This window comes from Papilio machaon, chromosome 8 (genome assembly GCF_912999745.1).
Source record: "Papilio machaon chromosome 8, ilPapMach1.1, whole genome shotgun sequence".
Classification (NCBI taxonomy): domain Eukaryota; kingdom Metazoa; phylum Arthropoda; class Insecta; order Lepidoptera; family Papilionidae; genus Papilio; species Papilio machaon.
The window spans coordinates 5,640,479-5,665,551 of record NC_059993.1 but is presented as its reverse complement, the minus strand read 5'-3'; the positions used below and the strand labels follow the sequence as shown (position 1 = coordinate 5,665,551).

Sequence of the window (25,073 nt, the reverse complement as noted above, 5' to 3'; positions counted from 1 at the left end):
TACAATAATGAGCTTACGTATAAAACATGATGTTTAATTGCAGTGTTGAATTTCCAGATATCGTACTTTATATCGATATGAATACCGACAGAACTTTCTTGAACATCAGTATAATAGTGAGGCCGCCAAGAAATACACAATCTGAAGGGTACTAAGTTAACATTAGTTAGTTACTAAGTCACCAATACCATAAAATGTTAAATCAGAAAAAAGATTAGCATAAATAAGACTTAACGAATTTTAAAATATTATAAAATTAATTTTTAACTCCTGAAGTTTTTTATTCTTCGTCTTGTTTAGCCTAATTATATCATATACGTACGGTATAAGGAAATCCTTCACTGATTAATTCGTCAATTCTAATCGCAATAAACCAAATGGATAGTCAGACGAAGCTGACGTTCACTATACATACGGAAAAGCTCCAGTGACAGATCAGCATTCATTATTAGAAATACTTGTAAAATTGAGCAAGTATCACTTTAAAGTAAATTGTTATATTGTACTTATTATCATAAGGAGTATTTCGTATGTTGGGTTTGTAATGGTTTGTTGTAAAGACAATGTGAACATAATGAATTGAATTACAAAATTAAAAACGTTTAATTGATGATTATTTTGATGACTGGATTTAAAAGTGTACATTTCTTAAAAATATGAAAATTGTTATATTTAATGTACATGTTCTATTCTACGACAATTGAGATTATGTATAGAAGAGATTTTAAAAGTGAAATACATCTCGAATATAGTGGCGAGATATAGTGATAGGTACGCTAGTTCTTACTTTAAGTCGAGATTAGTTATCTACCTAAAGAGTTATCTTAATGTTGTTAAACCAAATGAGAGCTAAAACAAAATTCATAAGAAGAAGCGAGGTGTATCGTAAAAGGGACTTGCAACATTACATTGGCTCTATACCACTACGTTATTTTAATAATTAACCCATCATGTTGAACACAGACAGCATCGATTTGGTGGTGTTTCGTTCATTAATTTAATACTATATCTATTCTTCAAAACTACATACATAAATCTAATTTTATTACTGCACAATTACGTTTTGGTTAATTTTATACAGCGTTATAAAACGCTTCAATTTATTTCATTATTTTATTTACGAACACTACAAAAAGTCCTAAATATCGAAAAATTTATTATAAATTTAACATTATTTTTAGTATTTGTTTTTTAGGTTAGTTTTTTATGAATTAATGTTACAATAAATCGTTGTTAGCGATATATGGTCAGGTTCCACGGCAAAAATAATTTAGTTCGGTACTTTTATTGTCATAATACTTGTAATGACGTGATAATTTAGGACAGAAGACATATAGATTATGATAATAGTTAAGAGTTAGAAGGATAGTCGATGAGTGCGTAAGGTAAATGTTGGGTGCAAAGTTTAAGAATAATGAGAAGAGATTACGCTAGTACAATGTACGTGTCGTGGAATAGAACACGTGCGGGCAGGACGGGTGTGCGTTGTGTTCCGGTGCAGTGCGCCCCACTCTCCCCCACTTTCCCCCACTCTAATTGGCTCTGCACTGCAACTTGCTTGCAACTCTCTCCGTTAAACCTTTATTCTAATACAACTAAGTATATTTTTTATAAGAAACAGATTATGTTTAAAAACAAACGCACATATTAATATCACTGGGATTCCGAATTTAAAAAAGATTCACTCCAATCGTGATATTATTATACATATGTCGCACAGAAACGTCTCACTTTGTTTCGAATATGAGGTATAAAATACCGACTCGGACAGAAGAAGAAAATTTTCTTTGGCAAGTACTTAATTGATCTTACATACTAAATTGCTTTTTCTGCTGCATCTGCAAGCACCTCTTACTCCAAACATTCCGTCTGAAAAGTTTCAAATCCTAACAACATAAAACGTGTAGTACGTTCAGTGATGCTTAAAACTAGAACTCCAAAATAAAATCACCTTTACCTTTTGATGAGAGTAGAATAACAAACAAATTGTAGTGAGAGTGTGGTCTGGGGGCGCTGCACATGGCGCGACGTCTACGAGGGCGGCGGGCAGCGCACCAGCGTTGACGTGGCGATCTGATTAAATTGCTTGTCGATGGGCACGCGGTCGTCGTACAGCGTGGGCGCCTGCAGGATGATTCCCGCCGTGCCAACCAGCACCGCCAGCGTGAAGATCCACAGGAACAGACGGTCGAGCACCATCGCTACGTACTTCCAATCTTCTTTCACCTAAAAAAATTCAAATTAATTATGAAATTCTTACAACTTTAAGAAATCCATATTTCTTAAATAAATAGCAGTGAATTCAACGTCTCTTTAGTTACTGTTTCTACGAGATTATTTCGATACCTTAGTAGAGTCTTCTAGCATTCTGGTGTGTTCCGCAATGAAGCGGACGCAGAAGCAAGTCTTGTGCATATGAGGCGGGCAGGCGGAGTGGCTGAAGCTGGGCGGAGGGTCGGGCACGGGACTGAGCGCCTCCTCTTCGGAGCCCGGGCCCCCCACACCCAGGGCGCCGGCCTCACCCGAACCGTGCACCACGCAGCTGCCGCCGAAACGGTTACTCTCACCCATTCTACAGCACAATCGAACAAATCATTCAATAAGGAAATAAATTTACAAGGATCTGGTCACGAAGAAGGCTGAAATGTTACACGCCACGGTGTCATTAATTTATCGCTAACGATCCACTTATCTTTCACCTATCGTTTCGTTTTGATACATATATTGTTTTGGTGCTGTGGTTGAATTGTAGTTATTACCTAAATTATATCACCTGTTAGATTATATCAAATCTCAGCTTCTAAAGACAATTTTTCACTTGCCTTTTTCCCTTTCCTTCTTCCCTACTTACAACGGAAAGCAGTTACCCAGAATTGACGTAAGTGGTGTGCGTGAGATCCTCCTTGCTGGGTGTGCGTGTGAGCGGGCGCGCCGGCACGACAGGCGGCGGCCAAGCGCCTGGCGCGCAGCAGTCGTCGTCCGCCGCCGCCAGCCGGTACGGGTAGAGGGGCCGCGCCGCGCCGCCGCACCGAACCACCACACCGCAAGCCGTGTATCTTGACCTAGTCATCACAATCAAAATATAATAAAAAAAGTTAACTTACTGATCGACTTGAGCCTCTGGCTTTGCGGAGGGACGTCTCCGTCGTCAGTTTCCTTTGCATTATTTATCTTATATACCATGGGGAGCGTTGCGACGAACTGTTTGAAATGATTTCATCATCGGATTCGCGACAGACCGTCAGGTGCCATCCACACCACCAGGATGGCCAGCTTTCCTCAACGGTGTGACTCTTGTAGATTTAACTACCACGTACAGCCGCGTTGTAAAACGGTCTCTCTACCGCGGCATTTACAAACCAGTAGGACTTAAGGTCTAAAAGAACGGCAATGCATCTGCAGTTCGTCTGGTGTTACTGATGTACATTTGCATCGCGTTCCCGCCGCTCGTTTGCTCCCTTCTTTTATAAAAAAAACAGATGATGAACAGTCTCCAGTGATCTAAACAGCTTGACGCATGGTCGATGAAGAAAATCGACGAAGGTGCGCCAGCATCGTTTCGCATCTTGGCCATGGGACTGTTGTGTAATTGTTTATGTGTGTGTAAATATGTATTAAGTACTAATTTTTCCAGCGTTTGTTTGGTATGTGATAAGTAATGTAATCGTTCATTCTTTTAGTTATTATCTAACTAGATATTATTTAGACTTTTGCGTTTAGTTTGATAGACGAGGGTCCGCTGTCATTCGCAGAAATTGTACACATCAAAACAAAGATAAAATTAAATTAAGGAATCACGGAGTTTTTGCAGGACCAATGAATATAGTCCTTGTTAAAAACAAAATAATTTTAACTAAAGAAATTTTCGAAAAAGTACATACATTTAGCGGAGCGTTAAAATCCCGTCACGATATTCCGACTGTATGCGAGTGTAACTTATATCCAACGACAAAACAAAGCGATTCTCAGAGTAATCCTCTTAAAATATTCGGGTATACAAACTACATCACTTTATTACACTTTAACTTTGTATTTGACCTTGTAGAACAAAAGGAGGGTAATTTTGTTAGTTTTGTGAATGAATACAGTCTATATAGAAATCTATTTTTTTTAATTGGGGATTTTAAAAACCAATTTCAGCATTTCCAAATCAAACTCCAAGTATCGAAAACGTCCGAAAACAATAACTAAAATTAATTTTTAAAAGTCCGAAAATGTAGTACAAAATAAATTTCGACGTGCAATAACACACTTCAGTGATAGAATTTGTTTTCAATCAATTTAACTAGAGAGGCCAATAACTTTATTATGAACTACGAATAATATAACAATTTAGAAGAAGGGTTGATCCAACTTGTTCAGATATGAATTATTTATGCGAATCGATAACTTGTTAAAAAGTTGATCTTTTGCACAGTTTTCCTAACCTTTATTTATTGTTTTCATTTTTTTTGTTTTTACATTCATTGCTCCTCCGTTCTTTTTTTCATAAAATTAATAGTTGAACTCATCGTTATTATCAAAAATAAGTCTTACCGTGGGTTTCTGTGTTTCAGTATGTGTAAAACATCTCTGTTTTACACATACTGTTTTGTGAAGGATAATGACAGGGATGACGATATGTTTTATATAGAGAATTTGGTCTCAGAAGCCCTCTGTTAATGGAGTACAATTCATCGAAGTAAAAAAGCTGTTATTGTGATATACTGTCAAGATAAACTCTAGTAATAATCTATGAGTATACTGCGTCCACATTGTAGCTTGCGGTCTCATCTGTCCCGGCTGTCCATTTACGTAACGATCTGAAACCGCCCCGTGACGCAGCCCTGCGATATACGATTACTTTGATTATACAGAAACAGACTAGGTAAAGAGCCGCCTAAATAAATTCTGCGACTTTTGGAGGGAGGTCAGGTAAATGAGATAATCACACATGTGCATCTAATGATGACTAAAAGTTGATACGTCTTTATGGACGCTCAAAATGTAAGTAAAATAACCTATATATAGGTATAACGACCACACAAGCAAGTTTAGAACTTATTGTTAATTTTTTTTTTGGCAGAAGGAAACGTATGTGCTTGACAAGTCCTATCTCTTAAAAGTCAAAGTACCACTACTACGTTAATTAATAGACAGCCACTGCCTCTAACGTTGTATAGAGGGGTTTGAATCATGAATGATTTTGTTATTGAAACCCTTCAATATGGATTTCAAATCGAGCGATTAAATTATTACTTCATTGTTTTCCTTAAGTTGATGAATATTGAAATGAAAGGCACAATCTTGATTTATATTAAGGTAAATTTGAATATCGCTTTCAATTTGATATTTGAATAATTCAGAGTGAAACATCGTAGAGTTGCGAGTAAAATATGTTTTAATAAATTGTAAATGGATTTATATATTGAATACTGCAACAGTGACAGGCTTCATTATCTCAACGGATCAATCATCATCATCAGCTCACTTCACTAAGCGTACCCTCCCAAAGGGGCTCGGAACCTACCCTTAGTTAGGAGTGACAAGGCCATTACCACGCTGGCCCAGTGCGGTTTGGTTGATTTCACACACAATCTTAAATTTCATCGCAGATATGTATAGGTTGCATCGCCAATTGTTGTTGAAGGATTTTTTCGGATAAATATGTACACTTGTAAATCGAAAAACATCATGACGAGATTCAAACCCAGCACGTACAGATTACAATTCATGTACATAACCCCTGAGCCACCGACAATCACCAAGCATCATAGTACATGTCAATTACCATCTATAATTATAATAATCTTGAACTGATGAATTAGATTGCTTGTTTTTAAAATACAATAATAAATTGAGTAGAGACTAAAGACTTAACATGATCCCACTGCCTAAGTAAATACCTGTATTAAACATTGTTATCACTATTTTTCAAAGAAAATAAACGGAATACAATACAATTTTATTCATATGTTCCGACAGTTTAGTTGTAAGATGTTATAAGCAGTGTAAGTAGAAAGTGTAAGAAATAAGTTTAATAATGAGCAAAGCCAGAGTTCGGGAAAGCTTGTAAGTTGAGTAATTGTAAAGTTAGGGCGCGATGGAATCCCGGCGCGTCGCTAGTCTACTAGTTATTACACCCGATATTAAGTTGTTAGGAACTTGTGTACTGAATACGCCAACAGAAGGGCCGCTTGCTAATAACTACGGGTTCACTATGCTATCGCCGAACTTTGTAATTATAATTTCGTTTGCGAACAACCAATGTGTAAATAGAATTGACTTTTAATTACTTGGTACATGAAATATGAAATACATACGCTTATAAACCAAATAATTTATTACATTAGTTAAATATGGATAACTAGCTTTTACCCGCGACTCCGTCCGCGCGAAATAAAAAAATAGAAAACGGGGTAAAAATTATCCTATGTCCGTTTTCTGGTTCTAAGCTACCTGCCCACCAATGTTCAGTCAAATCGATTCAGCCGTTCTTGAGTTATAAATAGTGTAACTAACACTACTTTCTTTTATGTATATACTAGCTTTTACCCGCGACTCCGTCCGCGCGAAAAAAAAAAATAGAAAACGGGGTAAAAATTATCCTATGTCCGTTTTCTGGTTCTAAGCTACCTGCCCACCAATGTTCAGTCAAATCGATTCAGCCGTTCTTGAGTTATAAATAGTGTAACTAACACTACTTTCTTTTATGTATATACTAGCTTTTACCCGCGACTCCGTCCGCGCGGAATAAAAAAATAGAAAACGGGGTAAAGATTATCCTATGTCCTTTTCCTGGTCCTAAGCTACCTGCCCACCAATTTTCAGTCAAATCGATTCAGCCGTTCTTGAGTTATAAATGGCGTAACTAACACGACTTTCTTTTATATATATAGATAGATTTGGATGTAATGTACACTACAAGAGAACTCTATTAACTTACACCATAAAGCAATATTAAATAACGAAACAATTTACAGTCAAAATTTAACAAAACAAATTTAAACTGTAAATGGTTACGTTAATAAACTTCCTTTAACTTTAACCTATTATTGTTAGTAAAGCGTAAATTTATATGAACATACATACATAAGTCATTAATACTAATGAAAAATATACTATTATTAGAAGAAATAGTTTATCAATATTTATTTAGCTGAAAATCGCAAGGTCAAAGAAAAATAGAGAAAAAATTCGTTTATAGAGCGTGCGCAGGGAGGTCGCTGCTTGTAACTTTCACGAGCTATTTTATTTTATTAGGGCATCAGATGTCGGCAACGAAAGTTTAATCTAACATACACTTTTATCGTACATGTAAACTTATTTATTTTTGTAAAAATCTTTCTGCTTGTTTACAGTAACAGCTGGCAGATAATGACTAATAAGTTTTGATATTTTTCTATAATAAAACCAAGGAGACGAGATCAGATAAACTAGTTGGATCGTTACTGAGATGCATTGTGCGATTTGAGTAATTTTGAATAATGCAATAATATTTCATAATTACAATAGATTTTATAAGGTTTGTCAAATACATCTTTCGATGATAGGGCCTTCAGATTTATAACCAAACTAGATTTTGCCCGCGAGTTCGCCCGCGCGTAGTTAAAAAATGCCTATGTATGTCTTCTTCCAGACTATGTATGTTCTAGGTCTATGGCAAATTTCATCGAAATCTATTTAGACGGTTAGGAAATACTTAGTAATAAACATCCAAACATTCGCATTTATACTTATTACTATGAAGTATCGTACTATATAAAATACTTGCCTAAAATCAAGTATGCTCAAGTAAAGACTTGAAAGCTGAGTTAAACACCGACGTACAATATTAACACAACTCGTTGCTGGATGCTTACAACTTAGAACTTATTAATATTTAAGTTATCAGGGTGGCGGTGGTGTTAGGCTAGTCCACAACTTTGCCTCTGAAAGTCACCGAGAAGTTATAATTAATTTACATTTGTCATCGTGTGGTGTCTGGGGCGAGGGGTGCGGGGGAGGGGGAGGGTCGTATAAAAGTTTATCTTAACTTTTAAATGAATCCCGATAGCTTTACCTAATAAATGTAATTAAAGGTTAATTATATTTATTATCATTGTCGAGTTTTTATTTACAAATCGTGCATTTAATATTTCGATGAAATGTAGCTTGGACGTCAATCAAAATATGTATATGAAAATCAATTAACTTTGGTATCAAAAGTGCGTAGAATCATATTTTCTGAGTAAGAAACTGTGTCCAAAGTTGTGACCAAAACATTGTGTCCAAAGCATAATGTAAGTACTGCCACATTCAATAGTTAAATAATCAGTGGAAATTTTTCCTAGTAAATCTACAAATAGAGACTCCCTTAGTTATCATTAAAGGTTAAGACACCTTTGAAACAGCCTCCTATCTGAAGTCAGCCTGAAGACACCTTCACCTTGAAAGGTGACCGATAGTTATATTATCTACATATTTTGATTTGTATTTGTATCAATGATGGTTACCTGTTGGCGTCGAACTTGTACTGAGGTCTTTTCATGAAGAGCAATCGAGGCAGGATGTGTATGAAAACGCGCTTCACCCACGGCGCCATGCGGTGCGTCTGCGGCGACCGGAAGTGCACGTTCAGCACCACCACCGTCACACATATACTGCAACCATACACATCATACATACAAATTTTGTAGCAATAGCTTGTATTATCTCATCATCACGTGAGGCAATATAGCCGCCAGTGGGCCTGGGTCTAGTCTAATAAGTTTTCTACGTCGGTCATAAATAAATTTCAATGTAAATAAGGAAGAATTTAACTTAACATAACAAAGAAATTCAATTACGGGAATAAGGCTAGAATAACCGCGATACTGCAAGTTCACGGCAACATATAATGAAGACACTAATTAATCAAGATTTATCACGTGATCTGCACGCTTTGTCCACTGTTGCTTTGTTGTAGGGCTGACACTACGACATTAATAGAAACTTTCATTGAAACAAAAAACTTAATCGTAAACATTAAATATTTGCCATCGATAGACATGTAATAACTACGATATAAATAATTCCATCACAATTTTTTATTAACCTATCCTTTTTTTATATATCTCAAAAGAGTAATATTATTGTACTTGTTATATATGTACGACATTATTTTAACCAAACAAATAACTTTACTGATATTGTATAAACGTGGTTTTGAATAGATTGAACTATGTCTATGGAATTTATCTTTAATTAAAAAAGCGTTTGTGTGAGAACTAACTAGTTAATAGTAAGTGAGGCAACCCTAGATGTGGGTTAGATTGGTTAAAGGGAGGAAGGGCTCGTCCCTGAATAAGCAGTTTCCTTATTTACCTACGCGCAGGCAGCTAATAAAGGAACCGGCCGATTAATGTGGCCTTGTTGTGCGTCCCATCTTCCTACTCCCTACAACATCACAGCAAACGTAATTCAACGTAACGGGGATAATTGCTTTCATTTACCTATATTTATGCGTTGTTGACTACGTAATTAATATATAGTTGAGATACATTTTTGATTGATATAATTAAATTTTCAGTGATGATGAAAACTTTTAATTTTACAACAAACACATTATTAAGAATCTCTAGTAGAATACTATTGTAATAATATACTGGCCTATTCTTGGTTTATTTTTAATCGTATGATAATTTATTTAATTTAAAATTTAATAACCATTTCAACAATAAGTTTTTAATTATTTAAGAATTTCAAAGATACGTTTAGAACTATGTCTTGATAATAAAATCTTAACAGAACAATTAGAACTATGTAGGCTCATTATCTTAATTGTTTTTAGATTACAGAATAAATGTATCTTGTTCGAAAAACGGTTTTTAATTTACATGTAAATTCTGCGGTTTGTAAGTGAATTTTACTTTGGGTAAAAACATTTAAATTGCTTTTCTATGTGGCTTTAATGAGAAATATTTTGGTAAAAAGGGCCGAAGGATATGCGTTCTTTACAGTATAGAACGTAGCATGAAGGATTTAGTTTGTGTTATGTTTATACTGAATTAAAAAAAAGCTTTTTCTCGGATTAAGGAATATGTACATGAACGGATTTTAAAGATTCTTTAATAAAGAAAAAGGCTTTCTCAGCAAGCCTCCTATATTGTTTATTAGTCTATTTACTCAAGAGGAACTGAGGATGTGGGTATTATTACAAATAGTTCTGTACATACCTAATAGACACGAGTATCATAGCGAATATGAGGTACTTCCCAAGCAGCGGCACTACTAAAGACGTCGGCGGGATGATTTCCACAACCAGTAGGAAGAACACGTGCAGGCTGATCAGGATGGATATTGATAATGTAACCTGTAACAGTTACTAGAGTTAATACTAGAGTTGCCATATAAAATATTGACCATATCACCACTTAACACCAGATAGTATCGTGGTCAACCACTGGTTTCACTTCTTTTTACTTATTTATTACTGCCGTGTATAGAATTTTTACTTATTCTGTTTTGGCGTTTTATCGAAACGATATATAAAATTAGTCTGTAATAAAATAAAATGTATCTTTTATTTATGAAGTACAAAGTACATTTCTATCACTTAGAAATATCAGAAGGTACACGGAAAGTGTACTTATATATTGATTCAAAGCTTATTCATGTTTACTACCCTTAGTCCCCACTTCAAAGCTTTCGAGTAAAGATCGTCTGGCAAAAGGCACGTATGCCTGTTTATCTCAAGTCTGAATTGGTCGTTGGGCTTTAAGTAACACATCATTATCGAATTGGTTTTGTTTCGAACTGACCCAATGTTTACATGGAAACGAAAAAGGTCTTATTTGGTTTAGAATTTAAATAAGCCGCTTTAAATATGTTACTAAAGTAAGCTGCTTACAGCTTACTTTAGTAACATATACACCAAATATACTGTGTTCCAACACTTGTAAACCCAAAGAAATAAGTAGGAATTACAGATGTTGATTTTTTTCCATCATATCTTAAATTATGTAGGTAGGTATTACTTTATTAAATTAATAAGTGCAATGGAGATACTGCATAATGCGACCTTAACCAAAGATTGTTCAATCAATTGTTAATTAGCAAGTCAATTAAGTGCGAGTTAAGTTCAACATTAATTAACAGTCAATAAATAACATCGTTAAACACGTTATCTTATCGACAGAGTAATTCAGTTTGTAATAAGACGGGCCGGGTTTGTACTTGATGGATGGTTATTATAATCTCTTCTGAAATTTAGTATTCAAGGTGTGGAAAGATTGAGCCAATAAATTTCGTGTTATATTTCAGGTTTAACGCCGGCTTTACGGCCTCGTTAAAGAAATTTTGTTCGCGCTGTTTGGTTTATACGTTGTGAGCAATATCTTAACATTCAAACTTTTGCGTGAAACTTTCAACATGATTCGACAAATTTGTTTGATTTATGATGTTTTGAATTATTGTGAGTTATTTGGAATTAATTTATTTGAAATTTTTAAAAGTACAGGTGGAATTCAATTGTCAAAATAACTGTATACATTTTTTTGTCATTTTAACAAAAACAAATCGGTCAAGCTATTAAGGGTACAGGCTTTCATATCATATATCCTTTGAACAGAAATATATACTTTATCAAAGTATTAGGCTCTTTCGAGTTTTTTTTATCGTATTAGGTACGTGAAATGGGGAATACTTAAGTTACCTAACAAGGGGTAACCCTTGTCTTAATCGGTTAGCCAAGGCTATTCGGCTGACATGATTTTAAATAACAAAGTCATAACGTAGGTATTTACCTTTTCTCCGCTGTCTGAAGGTAGATAAAATGTGAGCACGGTGAGGAAAGATATGCCCATGCACGGTATAATGATGTTAACCGTGTAGAAAAGTGTTTTCCGCCTCATCGTGATGTTGAACGTTATATCCAAGTACGGCTCATCACAACACGTGTAAAATTTCTCGTTTCTGAAAAACAACGCAATTATTATCGCACATTTAGGTGGAGGTAGGTTAGATGGTCCGCTTTTCAGGCAAATTTTTACGTAGATTGTAAATGTAGTTGTTAAAACATAAACTTTAAATGATTGCTCAATACGTTTTGATGATAATAGAATAGATAATAATTAATTGTAAAATTAAGTAATTCAATTTGAAGCATTTTCCTACACTTCGCAATACTTATTGCGATTTATGTCCCACTACGTACATTTTATTGATTATTCAATAACCTCTTATAATGTCGTCCACTTACAAACGACATGTACACCGTACTTACAATTTACGACGAAAGGGAGACATAAAAATGCATATATGTATACGCAATTTAGCGGAGTGCCTCATAAAACGCTTCGTCGTTATTATATCTAGCGTTTCTATTATGATAATGTAAATATAAGGTGAGAAAGAAATCTCCCCAGCGTAAACTTCAATGACGTGTATAAAATAATATGTTGAATATCAAAGAATGAATTCGCACATTTGACCGTCAGTTTCCAATGCTGTGAAGCTCTTTATACAAAAGCTTTGTCATCAATTCTTTCTTTTTGTAAAAATATAGATATCAATTTTAGACATGTATTTTCGCAGTGGAAATAGTCTGTTCTATCTATTAACTTTCAACGTTCATTGGGTTAAATGACATGAATAAAAGTTACTCGATTTGATGACATGAATGAAAGTAATTCGATGCGTACGTCGCAAATATAATTCAGCAAAAATTTCTCCAAAGCTTTCTTTATTCGAAAGATTATTGGAAAACTTCTATCATAATAAACATGAGGCAAGCTAACTTACGGCAACTTTAATTATTAAGTAGGAAGAGTTGGGAGGCCTTCAACGCTTACCGTGATAATGGAAGATACCCCGAAGGCATGTCGGCGTCGAAAACTTAACGTCAACATTATTTATTAAAATTGATAGAATGTTATTTGCATTATATTCTTAACAAAATGTGAATAAACAAGGCCAATTAACGTTAAAGGATAACAAAGTAGTATAAAGTCATAAGTTTTAAATATGTTAAAAAAATAAAAGGATATACAGTGAAACCTGGTTAAGTGAGACATCAAGGGACCTGCAATGTCGTTTCACTTATAGAGGTATTCCACTTACCCAGTGTCTCAGATATACAGGTATAAATAAATATCTGTCTCATTTACAGAGTGTTCCATTAATAGAGGTGAGAATACAGGTTATTTCAGTTTATTTCAGTTATTTCAGTTTGACATTTTTCAAATAAACATCTGTATGACAGTAAAGCGAAACTAAAATTGAAGGTAATTGAAGCTCAAAATTTGTACTTACGTACTTGGAATTACGTGTTCAATTTGTGGGTAGAATAAGTGTAATAAACAATGTTATCTCAGTTACAGAGGTTTATGCATATAAAATTTACTCGCTGTCTCAGTTATAGAGGTAACCTTACCTCGTCCCACTAACAGAGGTAATTCAGTGCCAAAGTGTTAGGACCTCAGCATGAGTTCCAGTTATGGAGGTTTCTCACTTATCCAGGTCCCACTTAACCAAGTTTCACTGTATAGCATAATTATGGCACACGTTTCTCGTTACTTTTAAGTTCAATTGTGATAATACTAACGTCCTTTGATTCTAACTGGGGACTTGAATGTGTAGTTGGTTTAAGTTAAATATTAACTACCTACTTATGGAATCAAGAGTGACATACTTATTGAGATCTTTTGCTGCGTGATTACAATAGGTGATGTGTCGGCATGTCCTTGTAAAGAGGACCCGTGATAAAGACGTGGGGCGGATTGAACTTTGCAAGGCGGTAACTCGACGTCGTAAAAATGTCGAAGTAATTTTACGGCCCGACACTTAATATGGCTCATTTTCTCTTATATTTAACCTTACCTTAAACAAAAGTCAGCAACGTCAGGTTTAAGGAGGGACACTCTGATAAGGAAATTTATTTATATTGATCCGGACACAATTCGTCTCGTTGTCTACCCGTTTCACTTTTACATAAACGTTTCCCGATCTTGAATTCATTTATTACCATTCTCCATATTACTTTTACGTTATTCATCTGGTTTGCTAAAAACCACTTAGAATTAGGCTCCTAAATCTTTGTTGACAGTTCATAGTCAAACTTATACATACCCAATTTAAAATAAGAACTTAACGTGCATGAATAAATTTTCTTTATTTAAAAAAAGTTTGCTACTTTCTTGCAAAATGTAAAGTTTTCACATCTAAGTTTAGGTAAAGACATTAAGTCGCAGACACGTCGTATTTTATATAAGCGGTGTGCGATAAGATTTAATGAATAGTGTTTTAGTGAAGCTTGAGTCAGCGTCAAAGTTGACGTGAAGAGGTCGCGGTAAGTGACGTTGGCTTAATAACGGGCCGCGTGCATCGGGTAACCGGGCGACGTCTCCTAGATGCGAAGATAACGTTTTGAAGATACTTTACTTCATGAGCATCTAAGCGCTCATGCATTTTATCGCTTTGTATAATACGATAAAATTTAAAGCATTTTTGTGCACATAAAATCTGTATGTTATAAATGTACTAAACTTTAAGTAACATCGATTACGATATTCCGAAACATTCGTTTCTTAACAGTCGTTAACAGTCCCAATAGTGTGTATACACATTTCATTCAAAAACTACATTAAGGGATGTCCTCAATGAACATGGAGTTACTCTGAGTTCGGCAGTTTGACTTTATCTCTAATGCCGTAGCGTTTTCTCAGAACTGATTGAATACCACGAAGCTTAACTTCTACCTTCACCTATTTGTTACTTTTATTTTAATTATCTGTGTTTCAGATTGTTTAAAAGTTAGTTACTAAATCCTACTGTAGTAATATAGATAAGTTTACAAGTATCTCCGGTACGGTCCATGTTAATAGTCCGGCCGTAATGAGTGTGACAAGTGGTTAACTTTTATGTGGGACATAACACTACAGGAATAACTTTGTTATATTGCCGTAACACTGAAGATTAGGTTGCTTTCATTATAAGTCTTGTCGTAAACAAATTATAAACATTACGGATATTAGTTATAGATCAATTTTCCAACAGACAAGACAAAGTTGAATGTTATAAAAGAAAAGTTTTTAACTACCGAACTAAATAAAATTACGTATCTTTTTCTAAAATTATTATAATTTTTTTTTTCTAATTTTATTGTTCTTCGAATAAAAATCTCTTTTAAGTGCGTAAACGAACTGGGATCGTGTTAGAAATTTAATTGATAAAAACTTTGTACCCAGCTGGAGTTGATTAAAATTGGGCAACGCCACAGTCAAAACTTAGCACATTGAAAAGATTTACATTCGACTTAAATAATTCAAAATTAAAATTATTTGTATCTAGATTAAATAAACTACTCATTACAAAAAAAAATCATCATCTTTTGTAACAATAAAATAATAAATAGGTACAAATAATCTGTCACGTTCATGTCATATTGTCATAATTACCATAATTAACACATGTCATAATTATAATATGTACATTTTTTGAGACATATCTCGTAAAAAAACACTTTTTTATTATTTGTTAACGCGCCTATTTTGTAAAATAAAACGAAGCTTTCTCAACAAATCCATCGTAATTGTACCCAGCGGTTAGTGTAGGGAGTGTTTAAATTGTCTTTGAAAGGCCGCAAATCTTTTGTTGAGCTTCATAATGGATAATGCGCGAATCAATGACGTTTATATCCGAGACATGTGAGATTCTTTTGTAGGATTTTTGCCGAGAATTCAGTACTTTTTTATTGTCCATTGTAGTCCGTTTGCGTTATCAAAATTGCAAAGAATTCAGCATAATAGAAAATGAACACGCAACTAACGCAACATGTAATAATCGTGTTACCATTAAGTGAAAATACACCAGTGTAATAATACCTAGATATAAAGGCAAACATAACTACATTTAGCTGTAAATCTAATATATAAAATTCTCGTGTCACAGTTTTCGTTCCCGTACTCCTCCGAAACGGCTTGACCGATTCTCATGAAATTTTGTGAGCATATTCAGTAGGTCTGAGAATCGGCCAACATCTATTTTTCATAACCCCCCCCCCCCATTTTTTAACTGCGCGCGGACGGAGTCGCGTGCGACAGCTAGTGTTATCTAGTGTTATATAAAATTTTGAATAAATTCCACTACAGCTGTCACATATACGAGTAATTGATTACAAATCACATGATTTTCTTGAGTATTCTCTCATTAATAAATTATTATTTATAAGAGTAATTAACACAGCAGACACTCAGACTCTGTCCTTAAAGAATACTTCTTCAGACATTAATACTAATGATTCAACACTGATTACTCATATTAAGTTTACACTTATTAGTAGTACGTTACGTAGTATTAAAACAGTAATATAAGTCGAATTCATGTTAAAAACGAGTAACTAACCTGACTGCGGGTACTTCTAGTATATCCCATTCAACTGACATGTAGAACTCCGAGAGGTCAACTCCGACTGACACCACATTGCTGCCGGCCTGTTCGTCCATATGCCGTAGATCGACCTGTACACGAGTACTCCACAAACATTATTCAGTACTTTATGTTGTTATTAAAATAAGTAAGTATACAACATCATTCAAAATTGCAACAAAACAAATGTATTTTTTTATAATTGAGACTTTATCAGGGTAGACAACAAAACATATCGTTTACAATATTTTCGTATCAGACATCTTTTGTCAAGTTATAGATAAAAAAAGCAAAATATTTTCTTGGAAATTGGCCAAAAATAATTAAATTAATTATTTAATTTCGTTTGATGATTAATTTTGTTATGCAAATTGATTAAGTAAATGAATATTTCATCAATAGTTCACACAAAAGGACGTATTAAAACTAAAGTATATATCATTAAATATAAAACATCGACAATCACAAAAAACATACAAAACACACAATTTATTTGGCAATGCTTTTAACTGTTTGCTTTAGAAGACAGGCGAGTAACAATGCAATTTATTTCTCTACATATTTGCATAGAACAAAAATATGTAATTAAACTCTTGCTTTTATAAATCAAACAAAACGCTTAAATGTTTTTGTTCCGATGCAAATAAATAGATTTATTCATTAAAATTAGTTTAATTTATTAAAACACCGCGTTTTATTGTGAATAAAAATCATTAGTTAAACTCGAGACATGCACCCTGCCACACAATGTGAACCTATGCTAGAATGCCACACATCAAAAACACCATCTGGTCTAAAACACTAAATCAAACTCGAGCGCAGTTAAAACTCAACAGCAGTTAACTGACGTCCTTAGAAGACGATGTAACGACTAAACCATACCACAGAGTGTGCCAAGTAGGTACCTGTGTCGACAAAACGATCTAAAACAATTAATTAATAAAGTTTTAAGGCCACTCTTTTAAAACATTTATTACCAAAGAAGACAACAACAATAATGTCAATTCATGCGAAGTAATGACAACTCGTAAACTTTAGTAACACACCTATGTATGAAAGTCCGGATATTCTGGTGAACGTGAATCGGGAGTCGGTCTTCTTATCGGACTCTGACGCAATCGCAAGGAGATTTTAATTGCTGTCTGGTAACAAATGACGTGGCCGTCTGTTCCCTGCGATTTGTCACAAACAAGTAACAGAGGAGATCGGAATACCGGCTCCGCCGCGCTGTGTGTGTGCCGCACATCAGCCATGCGCATCATGCCAAATACATAACATTATTTAGGATCTTTTTTTAAATTATTAGTTAGTTGATGTGCATGGTTTTGGCATCAGCGTTGACTTTCTAAAGTGTAGCGTTTACATGCAATTTAAAAGGGTTTCGTCGATTGAACGTGTAAATTCCGTCGACGAAACAGCCACTACTTTCAACATCTAATTCGGTCTGTGTGCACTAAGGACTCCATGTTTGAATTTGAGTTAGACTGTATCTGAATTATCATTGTTATGTTAATAAGATATCATGCAATGGTCAGTGACACCAAATTCTTACAGCCACTAAAGAATCGCTAATAGGGAAAGGTATAAAATATGAACGATGGTATCAATTTATGTTCGGAAGTGTCCAAGTAATTTTGTGTGACGCGGTGTAGTCTGATTACCTGGTGTCGTGAAGGTGTCGTGTGAGGCTGTGTGCACCGGGGCAGGAACCGAGGCTCGCAATGTGATCAGGAATGCAACCGGATCACACAAGCCGGATACGTGCAGTGAGTTGAGTGCAGAAACAAGAGGAGCATGCAGCAAGCACCGGAGGGTCGTGTGTGTGGTGTGTTGTGTGACGCGAGCGGAGCCAGCTAGGAAGAGGTGTGGTGTTTGGCGCCGCACCGCGCAGCGCTCTTAAACTCAATACTAAACTAGTAATATAGAAAAATATATTTACCCATATAATATCATCATTGATTCAATATGTATAGTTTTCCAGAAGCTAATAAGAGTCAGCAGTCAGCGCGGCGCGGCCCAGCCGGGGCGGGACATGTCGGGAGGGATAGAATCGAGTGATGTTGCATCCCATATCACCTGGCATTAAAATTTTATACCTTTCCGTGTCGAGCGAGGAGGGCCGATCGAACTAAGTGGAACCGACCGAGTCTTTATCTGGAGCATTTGTGGACACGCGCGTAGATATGCTGCTACTCCACATATTACAACATCATCATCACAATAGATATAGTAAAGTTGCAACATGACAGAGCAGAAACGCGGCAGGGCGAGCGAGCGGAGAGCGTGCAACCGGGATAGGCGTGCGCTCTGCGCTGGCTGCAGCCGCCGCGCGCTCGCGGAGAGCCAGTAATATACCACATGGACAAAGTAAGACAATACACGACGAGTTACGTTCGAGCGGACAAGCTACTGCACGGACATCGGGCGGGCGGCGGGCTCTAGGCTACGGCCCGCGCGCCCTGCGCCAAGCGGCGTACAGCGGGGCGTCACCTTGAAGCCGTCATATGTCCAGCTGCCTAACTTAAGCACACAGGTTTGCACGTCGTAAGGAAAGAACTCGACGTCGATCGAGCAGGAGGACTTATAGACGGCGGGCGGCTGCCACACCACCATGCCGTTGTAGTAGACCGTGGCCTTGGTCATCAGCGTCACCTCGTAGTTGCCGTCGGCGCTGCGGACAAACAAAGCGGTCAGCCGGGGCGGGGCGGCGGCGCACGCACATTTACCTTGAATCCGTCGTACGTCCAGCTACCGAACTTAAGGACGCACGTTTGCTCGTCGAACGGAAAATATTCCACGTCTATTTCACAGGAGGACTTGTAAATTGCGGGCGGTTTCCATTCGACTAATCCCTGGTGGTAGATGGTCGCCTTGGTCGCCAACGTTACCTCGAAGTTGCCGTCGGCACTGCAATGTTAATGTATTTTTACAAGCGGCACAGGCCTCTATGAGGACCCCGCTTGTGGCGTGTGTACTGTCGCGCCGTCGTTGGTTATGACGATGTCATTTGCGAGATTGTTGAGTGCCTATGAGATATCTGTACGTGTCACTGTTGCTGTAATGTTTATACTTACTACCGTGTATGCACTGTGTACATTTATGATGATAAATATTTCAGATTAAATTATTCATTTAATATTCATACAAGTTCTAACTAATTTGAAATCAATCTTGATGCGTAACATTGTGTGAAATATATTTAAATTCTATTGTGGTGTGTATAAAAATTACAACGCGCTATTTGTTTTATCTGCTAATTGTTTTAAGTTTTAAATCTTACTTTTTAGTATTTAGTTATAAATACTTTGTAATTTACTAGGTGTTCGTATAGTTGTTATATTGTGACATTTGACATCATTATGTATTGGAGTATAGTCCACAATTTATTAGAATAAACAAATCTTTCCTCTTTTGTTATTTACATAATTACTCCATAACGTCTATAATCAAAAGTAGGTAAACAAAAATAGGGATTAAGTAAAAGCAAGTCGCGGACGTTAGGAGAGTAGGCACAGGTTGCGGAGATGTCGCAAATGAATAACGAGAGTCGACCAAATCGTTTATCAAAGTCCGTCTGAGGACGACGTAGTCTGCGGACAGGACGAAATGAATGTCGCCTTATAACTCAACGACAACTGGACCCCAATATCCCTTACAAAGCGAATCTTGAACAGTTCTAATTACATTTTTCATATCACTGCAATACTATGTAATTTCTTGACTGAAAATACTTTAACGTTTTCCTGGTTCAAATAAGTTTTTCTGTACTTGAGTCTGTACATATAAAAGACTAGCTGTCGCGGAATAAAAAAAACTTTATTAGTAGCCTATTTTCTATAACTATGGTAAATTCCAACGGGATTCATTAAATAAATTTGCACATAAAGTTATCAATAAATAAGCTTCATGTAGGGAGAAAAGAAAAAAACAGCGAAGAAATTTTAAAATACACTTCGTGATGTGATTAAATTTTAACAATAGGGGAAAACAATTTAAATTATTAGGACGGAAGGGAAAGGATAGTAATAAAAAGGTGTAAATGTTTCCATGGGTTTTTAATGCCTTCAATTAAGCTGCGGTCAGCAAGGGACAATACCGCCAATTTATTATTTTCAGAAAAGCTCTTAAATTGTGATTTTTTTTCTATAATTCGTAAAAAATAGAGCTTATTAAACTTTGTCGTTATTTTTGACAAAAGAATGATAAAAATACGTTTTATATTGGGATTTTAATCTCAGAAATAAACGTTAAGTGCGGCAGTTTATGTTTTCAATATCTTATTTCTGCATTCCCATTTATGATGATACAGTACTAAACTATGAATGTTCGTATCTTTGTTCAAAGGGGCCGGTTATCTAATTATATCAGAGCAAATTCCCGGCGTATTATATTAAAGCGCGACATCCTGCTGCTAACTTTGTTATTACGAATGTTATCGCGCCCAAGTTTTAAGCGCTTCCCGCTTTTATGAGGATCACAGAATTTGTGAACTAGACCGCCGAGACGTGCCATCTTAAATTTAATTTTGAATTCGTACAAACCGAATAATGATAACGTTTAATTCTTAAATAAATTTTACCTTACATATTATACTTTTCAATTTTGTAATTATAAAAAAACCGCTTAACTTTCGCTAAAGTTGATTGTTTTAATTAAAGAAGTGATGCTTTTTTGCATTTAATTATTTTATTTATTTAGATTGAAATTATTATATGCAGATAAAAAGTTCCTCACAAAATCTAAGTGTCAATTGCTCAATTCTGCGTCCAACATGAAAGCAGTGCACAGAACTATTGTGTTCTGCTCCCTAGTGTCCTGTTTACGAGTCGATTTACCCATTTATGTCGTAGTTGCGGTCGCAAACGCTTTATATCGTATTGTATTTAATAATTTTCATGTAGGTACATGGAAAGATGAATTAAGTTCAACAATATAACATAACAAAAAGAGTTAAATATTGAATGACTAAAAAAATTGTCCTCTTACTTTTTCACTCCGCATTAGTGGAAAAATGGTTTTCTGTATATTTTAAACAAAGTTGATCCAACAACAATCCTCAGTATAAATTTGAAATTGATAATAAATTGATATTGTTACCTTTTCTTTGGGCGATAACAAAAATATTTCGCTGTAAGCCAAAGATAATCGGAAATTCGCGATTCAGTTTTCACCGGGTACAGCGGCTTTGCCCGAACAATAGACAGTATATGCCTGAAAGCAGCTATTGTGCGAATCTTAGCTCTTTCTGTTTTTTGTCCCCAGAAAGCTTATTTTTAAAATATATTTTAATGTTAGACTAACTTTTTACTACCAATTTTTTGCTGTTAAAGTAATGTTTTATTTTAACTATATCAATACTCATTACTACTATTTTATTAAAGTTGAAATTGTTAAGACTTCACCAATAGTTAGAGATTTTTTAAATGGAATATTAAAAGTACAGTTAGTTTGACATTATATACTTTAATGAATATCCTAAAAATGAGTAACTCTTTGTATTCTGTAAAAGATGTTTTAGAAAAAACACATAAGCAATATTATGTAATATTTGCAATAGAGAATTTCCTTACCAACCTTTTCACAAGAAGTCTGGATCATATCTAGATATAATAATTATTAGTTTTTAGACAATATTTAATGGTACTAGTTACTTTTGTGTTAATTATAATAGTTTATGTAATGTTTAGAGTTATTGTAAATTAAAACAGTGTTACGTGCTGTTTGAGTGTTGTTTAGTTAGATTGTATTATTTAAGAGACATAAATTTTAATTGTTATTAAATTAAACCAATTTTAATACCATTCTAGTAGCAATGCTGTTATTAACATATTGAGTATATTTATAAAAATAAATACGACTACATTTTTTTCTATGTATTTGTACGTTCCAAATGATTGATGGAAAAATAGCGCAAAAACAATAGACAGCTTGAAAACTCTTTGATTAAAATCGTATCTTCTTTCTCACTCTGTGTCGTGCGAAAAATAGGTTACAAACACTTATTAATTAGGTCTCGTTATGTTAGGAAGTTATATAATAAGTTTGAAAGTACTTAGTTGTAAGTAGTGCCAGATGCACTTTCTTCCCATCTGGCTTTTAAAAGTTGTTCCACGTCTATGACTTGTTAATTTTACAAAATATAATGTCGCTTGTTGAAGATATTATAGACACTACACACTGCTACTAGAAAGGCATTGATTTTAAATAAATTTTAAATTATAATTTATAATGAGATTATTTATATCTCACTTATTGTAGAGCACGATGTCGGGCCTCCAGATGTGGTCTGATGGCACGTGTAGCATGTGCACGCCGCCGTACTCGCGCGGCTCCCAACGCAGCTTGTAGTCGTACCAAGACTGTTCTACCCACAGATTGGTCGTCATTATCTGGTTCTTTAAATTCTGCAACAAAAAATTGGAAATTTCAACCGGTTTTCACTTAAAAAAGAGCCTGATTGTACTCCAGTTACAGTCTGAGAAATAATATGTATCAAGTGATACCTCAAACTTCGAAATCAGTCAACCGTTAAGGCGACAGGAGGTTAAATGGTAAGACCATTACATAGAAAGGCCATACATCTGAGAAAAATATTTTGTTAGTTGGACCAAAATCATACACGAACAGTACTTAATAATTTATATTGATGTGCAGAAACAGTGATTTGATTTACAAAATTCTGAAAACGTTTTTATAAAGTAAAGAGTTCAAATGTAAAGTTTTAAAAATCCTTCATAAATGCAAACCAATACTATAGTCTACAAGACAACTATTATTCAACATGTAAGCTTTTGGATATAATCAATAAACTATAGTTACAAGCATGTAACAATCCTATCATACGTACGATAAACCGCAGTATTTACGCGGTTCGTTAATAACGTCACTCGACAACAAAAGCGATACCCACGTGTATATCGATATATTATACAATGTAAGCCACGAAAATGTATGTAATATTTATATGTATTAATTTATTGCACAGTACAATATCGATAGACATGTATAGCATGAAATGAAAAGACTGGAAGGGTGCTTAAATAGGTTTAAAGAAATGGTTGAGTAATTTTTAGTATTCACGTCACGGCCTTCTTAATCATGTCACCTTTTACGCAATTCATCCATCTCTTCCTAGGCCTACCTCTACCGGTGTACCTCCACACTCATACTTAACGTCTCGTTGCCATATACGATTCTTCCTCCCTACATGCCCGTACCACTAAGTTTTTACTTCTCAATTTTTCTACTACTGGTGCTACTTTTCGTTTCTGAGCACTTCATTATGATTGCGATAGGATACAGCCTAAGTTACAAGTACAAAAGCAGCATTGTGACCTGCCAAAACTACACATTCTTTTTGTTCTCCGAGCTCGTAAGCAAAGTCGCGGAGTGTTCTCGCAAAAAGCGAGTATATCCGAATATTTTAAGAGGATTACTCTGAGAGTCGCTTTGTTTTGTTGCTGAATGTGAGTACAGTCGCGTGCAGTCGGAACAACGACCGTACTCCGATGCATTGCTGTCTTGCTGTACTTTTTGGTACATTTGTGCAATCATAACTGTTTTGTTTTGCTTAAAACAAAAGCTTATTATTCATTATTAAAAGTTGAATTTTACAACAATCGAGATATTTATGTATGAGGTTTACTAAAATACGTAATTTGACTTTTAAATTGTAAGATTCTAGTGTTATTATTCTGTTCTGTTCTGATAGCTTGGAAAATTCTCTTAACTATTTCTAAGTTAGTTAAGTATTCCAATAATAATTTTAAATAGAAAACAATTCTCAGCTCTAAGTTAATTCTTAAAATTAAATGAACAAACTTTCATACATAAAGGAAACCACTGTCATATTTGACACCTTATAAACGGATAACGATTATTATATCTGCCTATAATGTATGTCGATAAAAACAGGTTAGAAACTGAACAAAATATTCTTATGTCAAATACCAAAAACGTGAGATCTAAGTTCGCATTACTAAGCGAAAAGCTTATAGCATGAATCATGTATGAGTCATCCAGAAGGCAGCCGCGTAATTTTTCCAGATAAAGCCTTTTAACAGTGTTAGCTAGAAACAAATTTATTTCAACAACGATAAGATTACATTTACATTGCCATTCTTTTTTTCCAACATGATTCTACGCTTTCTTGGAAAGTTCTCAAACAGTGAAAACTTTGGATGTTTTAAATGTAGCACAACGTCAATTGCTTTGTCAATAAACGATACAATTTCGACTTAGTAAAGTATAATATATTTGGTGGCAACGAAGAATTTAAAATTAACTCAATTTAAAATGTTAGATTCAAGAATATAAATGCCACAACCAAACTTTTTAATTAAATATTAAAGGAGCTATAAAAAACTCCACTAAAGGAATGTTTTCTCTTAATTCTGAGTTAGCAATTTTAGGGATTTTTTTCAAAAATGAAGTTTAATATTTATTCGTGTTTAAATGGATGCCCTATTCAGCTTTAAAAGGATACTTGTCTACAAAAGTCCTTGAGAGCGACTCGCCCATTAACCGAAACGCTTCCGTTATGAAATCCATTTTAAGGGAAATTCATTGAAACATTGTAGAAAGTGTATCAAAAAAAACAAACCGAAACATTGACTCAGTAGTTTTGTAATTTTACTAATTGTAATTTTAGAACTAGTGTTTGAATTTTAATTGCAAGCTTTCGTAAAACATTTCACGTTTATTTCATA

General features: G+C 34.9%; 1 protein-coding gene across 1 annotated transcript in view; it reads right to left on the bottom strand.

Moving 5' to 3' along the window:
* Nucleotides 1-1,927: 1,927 nt before the first annotated feature.
* Nucleotides 1,928-25,073, bottom strand: part of LOC106717413 (acetylcholine receptor subunit alpha-like) — a 49,467-nt gene continuing 26,321 nt past the window's right edge. The window contains exons 2-10 of the mRNA XM_045679077.1: nucleotides 22,615-22,769; nucleotides 19,092-19,272; nucleotides 16,342-16,457; nucleotides 11,745-11,913; nucleotides 10,176-10,312; nucleotides 8,475-8,621; nucleotides 2,868-3,062; nucleotides 2,347-2,572; nucleotides 1,928-2,226 (exon numbers count right to left, since the gene is read on the bottom strand). Of these exons, the coding sequence (XP_045535033.1) occupies nucleotides 2,032-2,226; nucleotides 2,347-2,572; nucleotides 2,868-3,062; nucleotides 8,475-8,621; nucleotides 10,176-10,312; nucleotides 11,745-11,913; nucleotides 16,342-16,457; nucleotides 19,092-19,272; nucleotides 22,615-22,769 (1,521 nt within the window). The 3' untranslated portion in view covers nucleotides 1,928-2,031. The remainder of the gene's footprint in view (nucleotides 2,227-2,346; nucleotides 2,573-2,867; nucleotides 3,063-8,474; nucleotides 8,622-10,175; nucleotides 10,313-11,744; nucleotides 11,914-16,341; nucleotides 16,458-19,091; nucleotides 19,273-22,614; nucleotides 22,770-25,073) is intronic.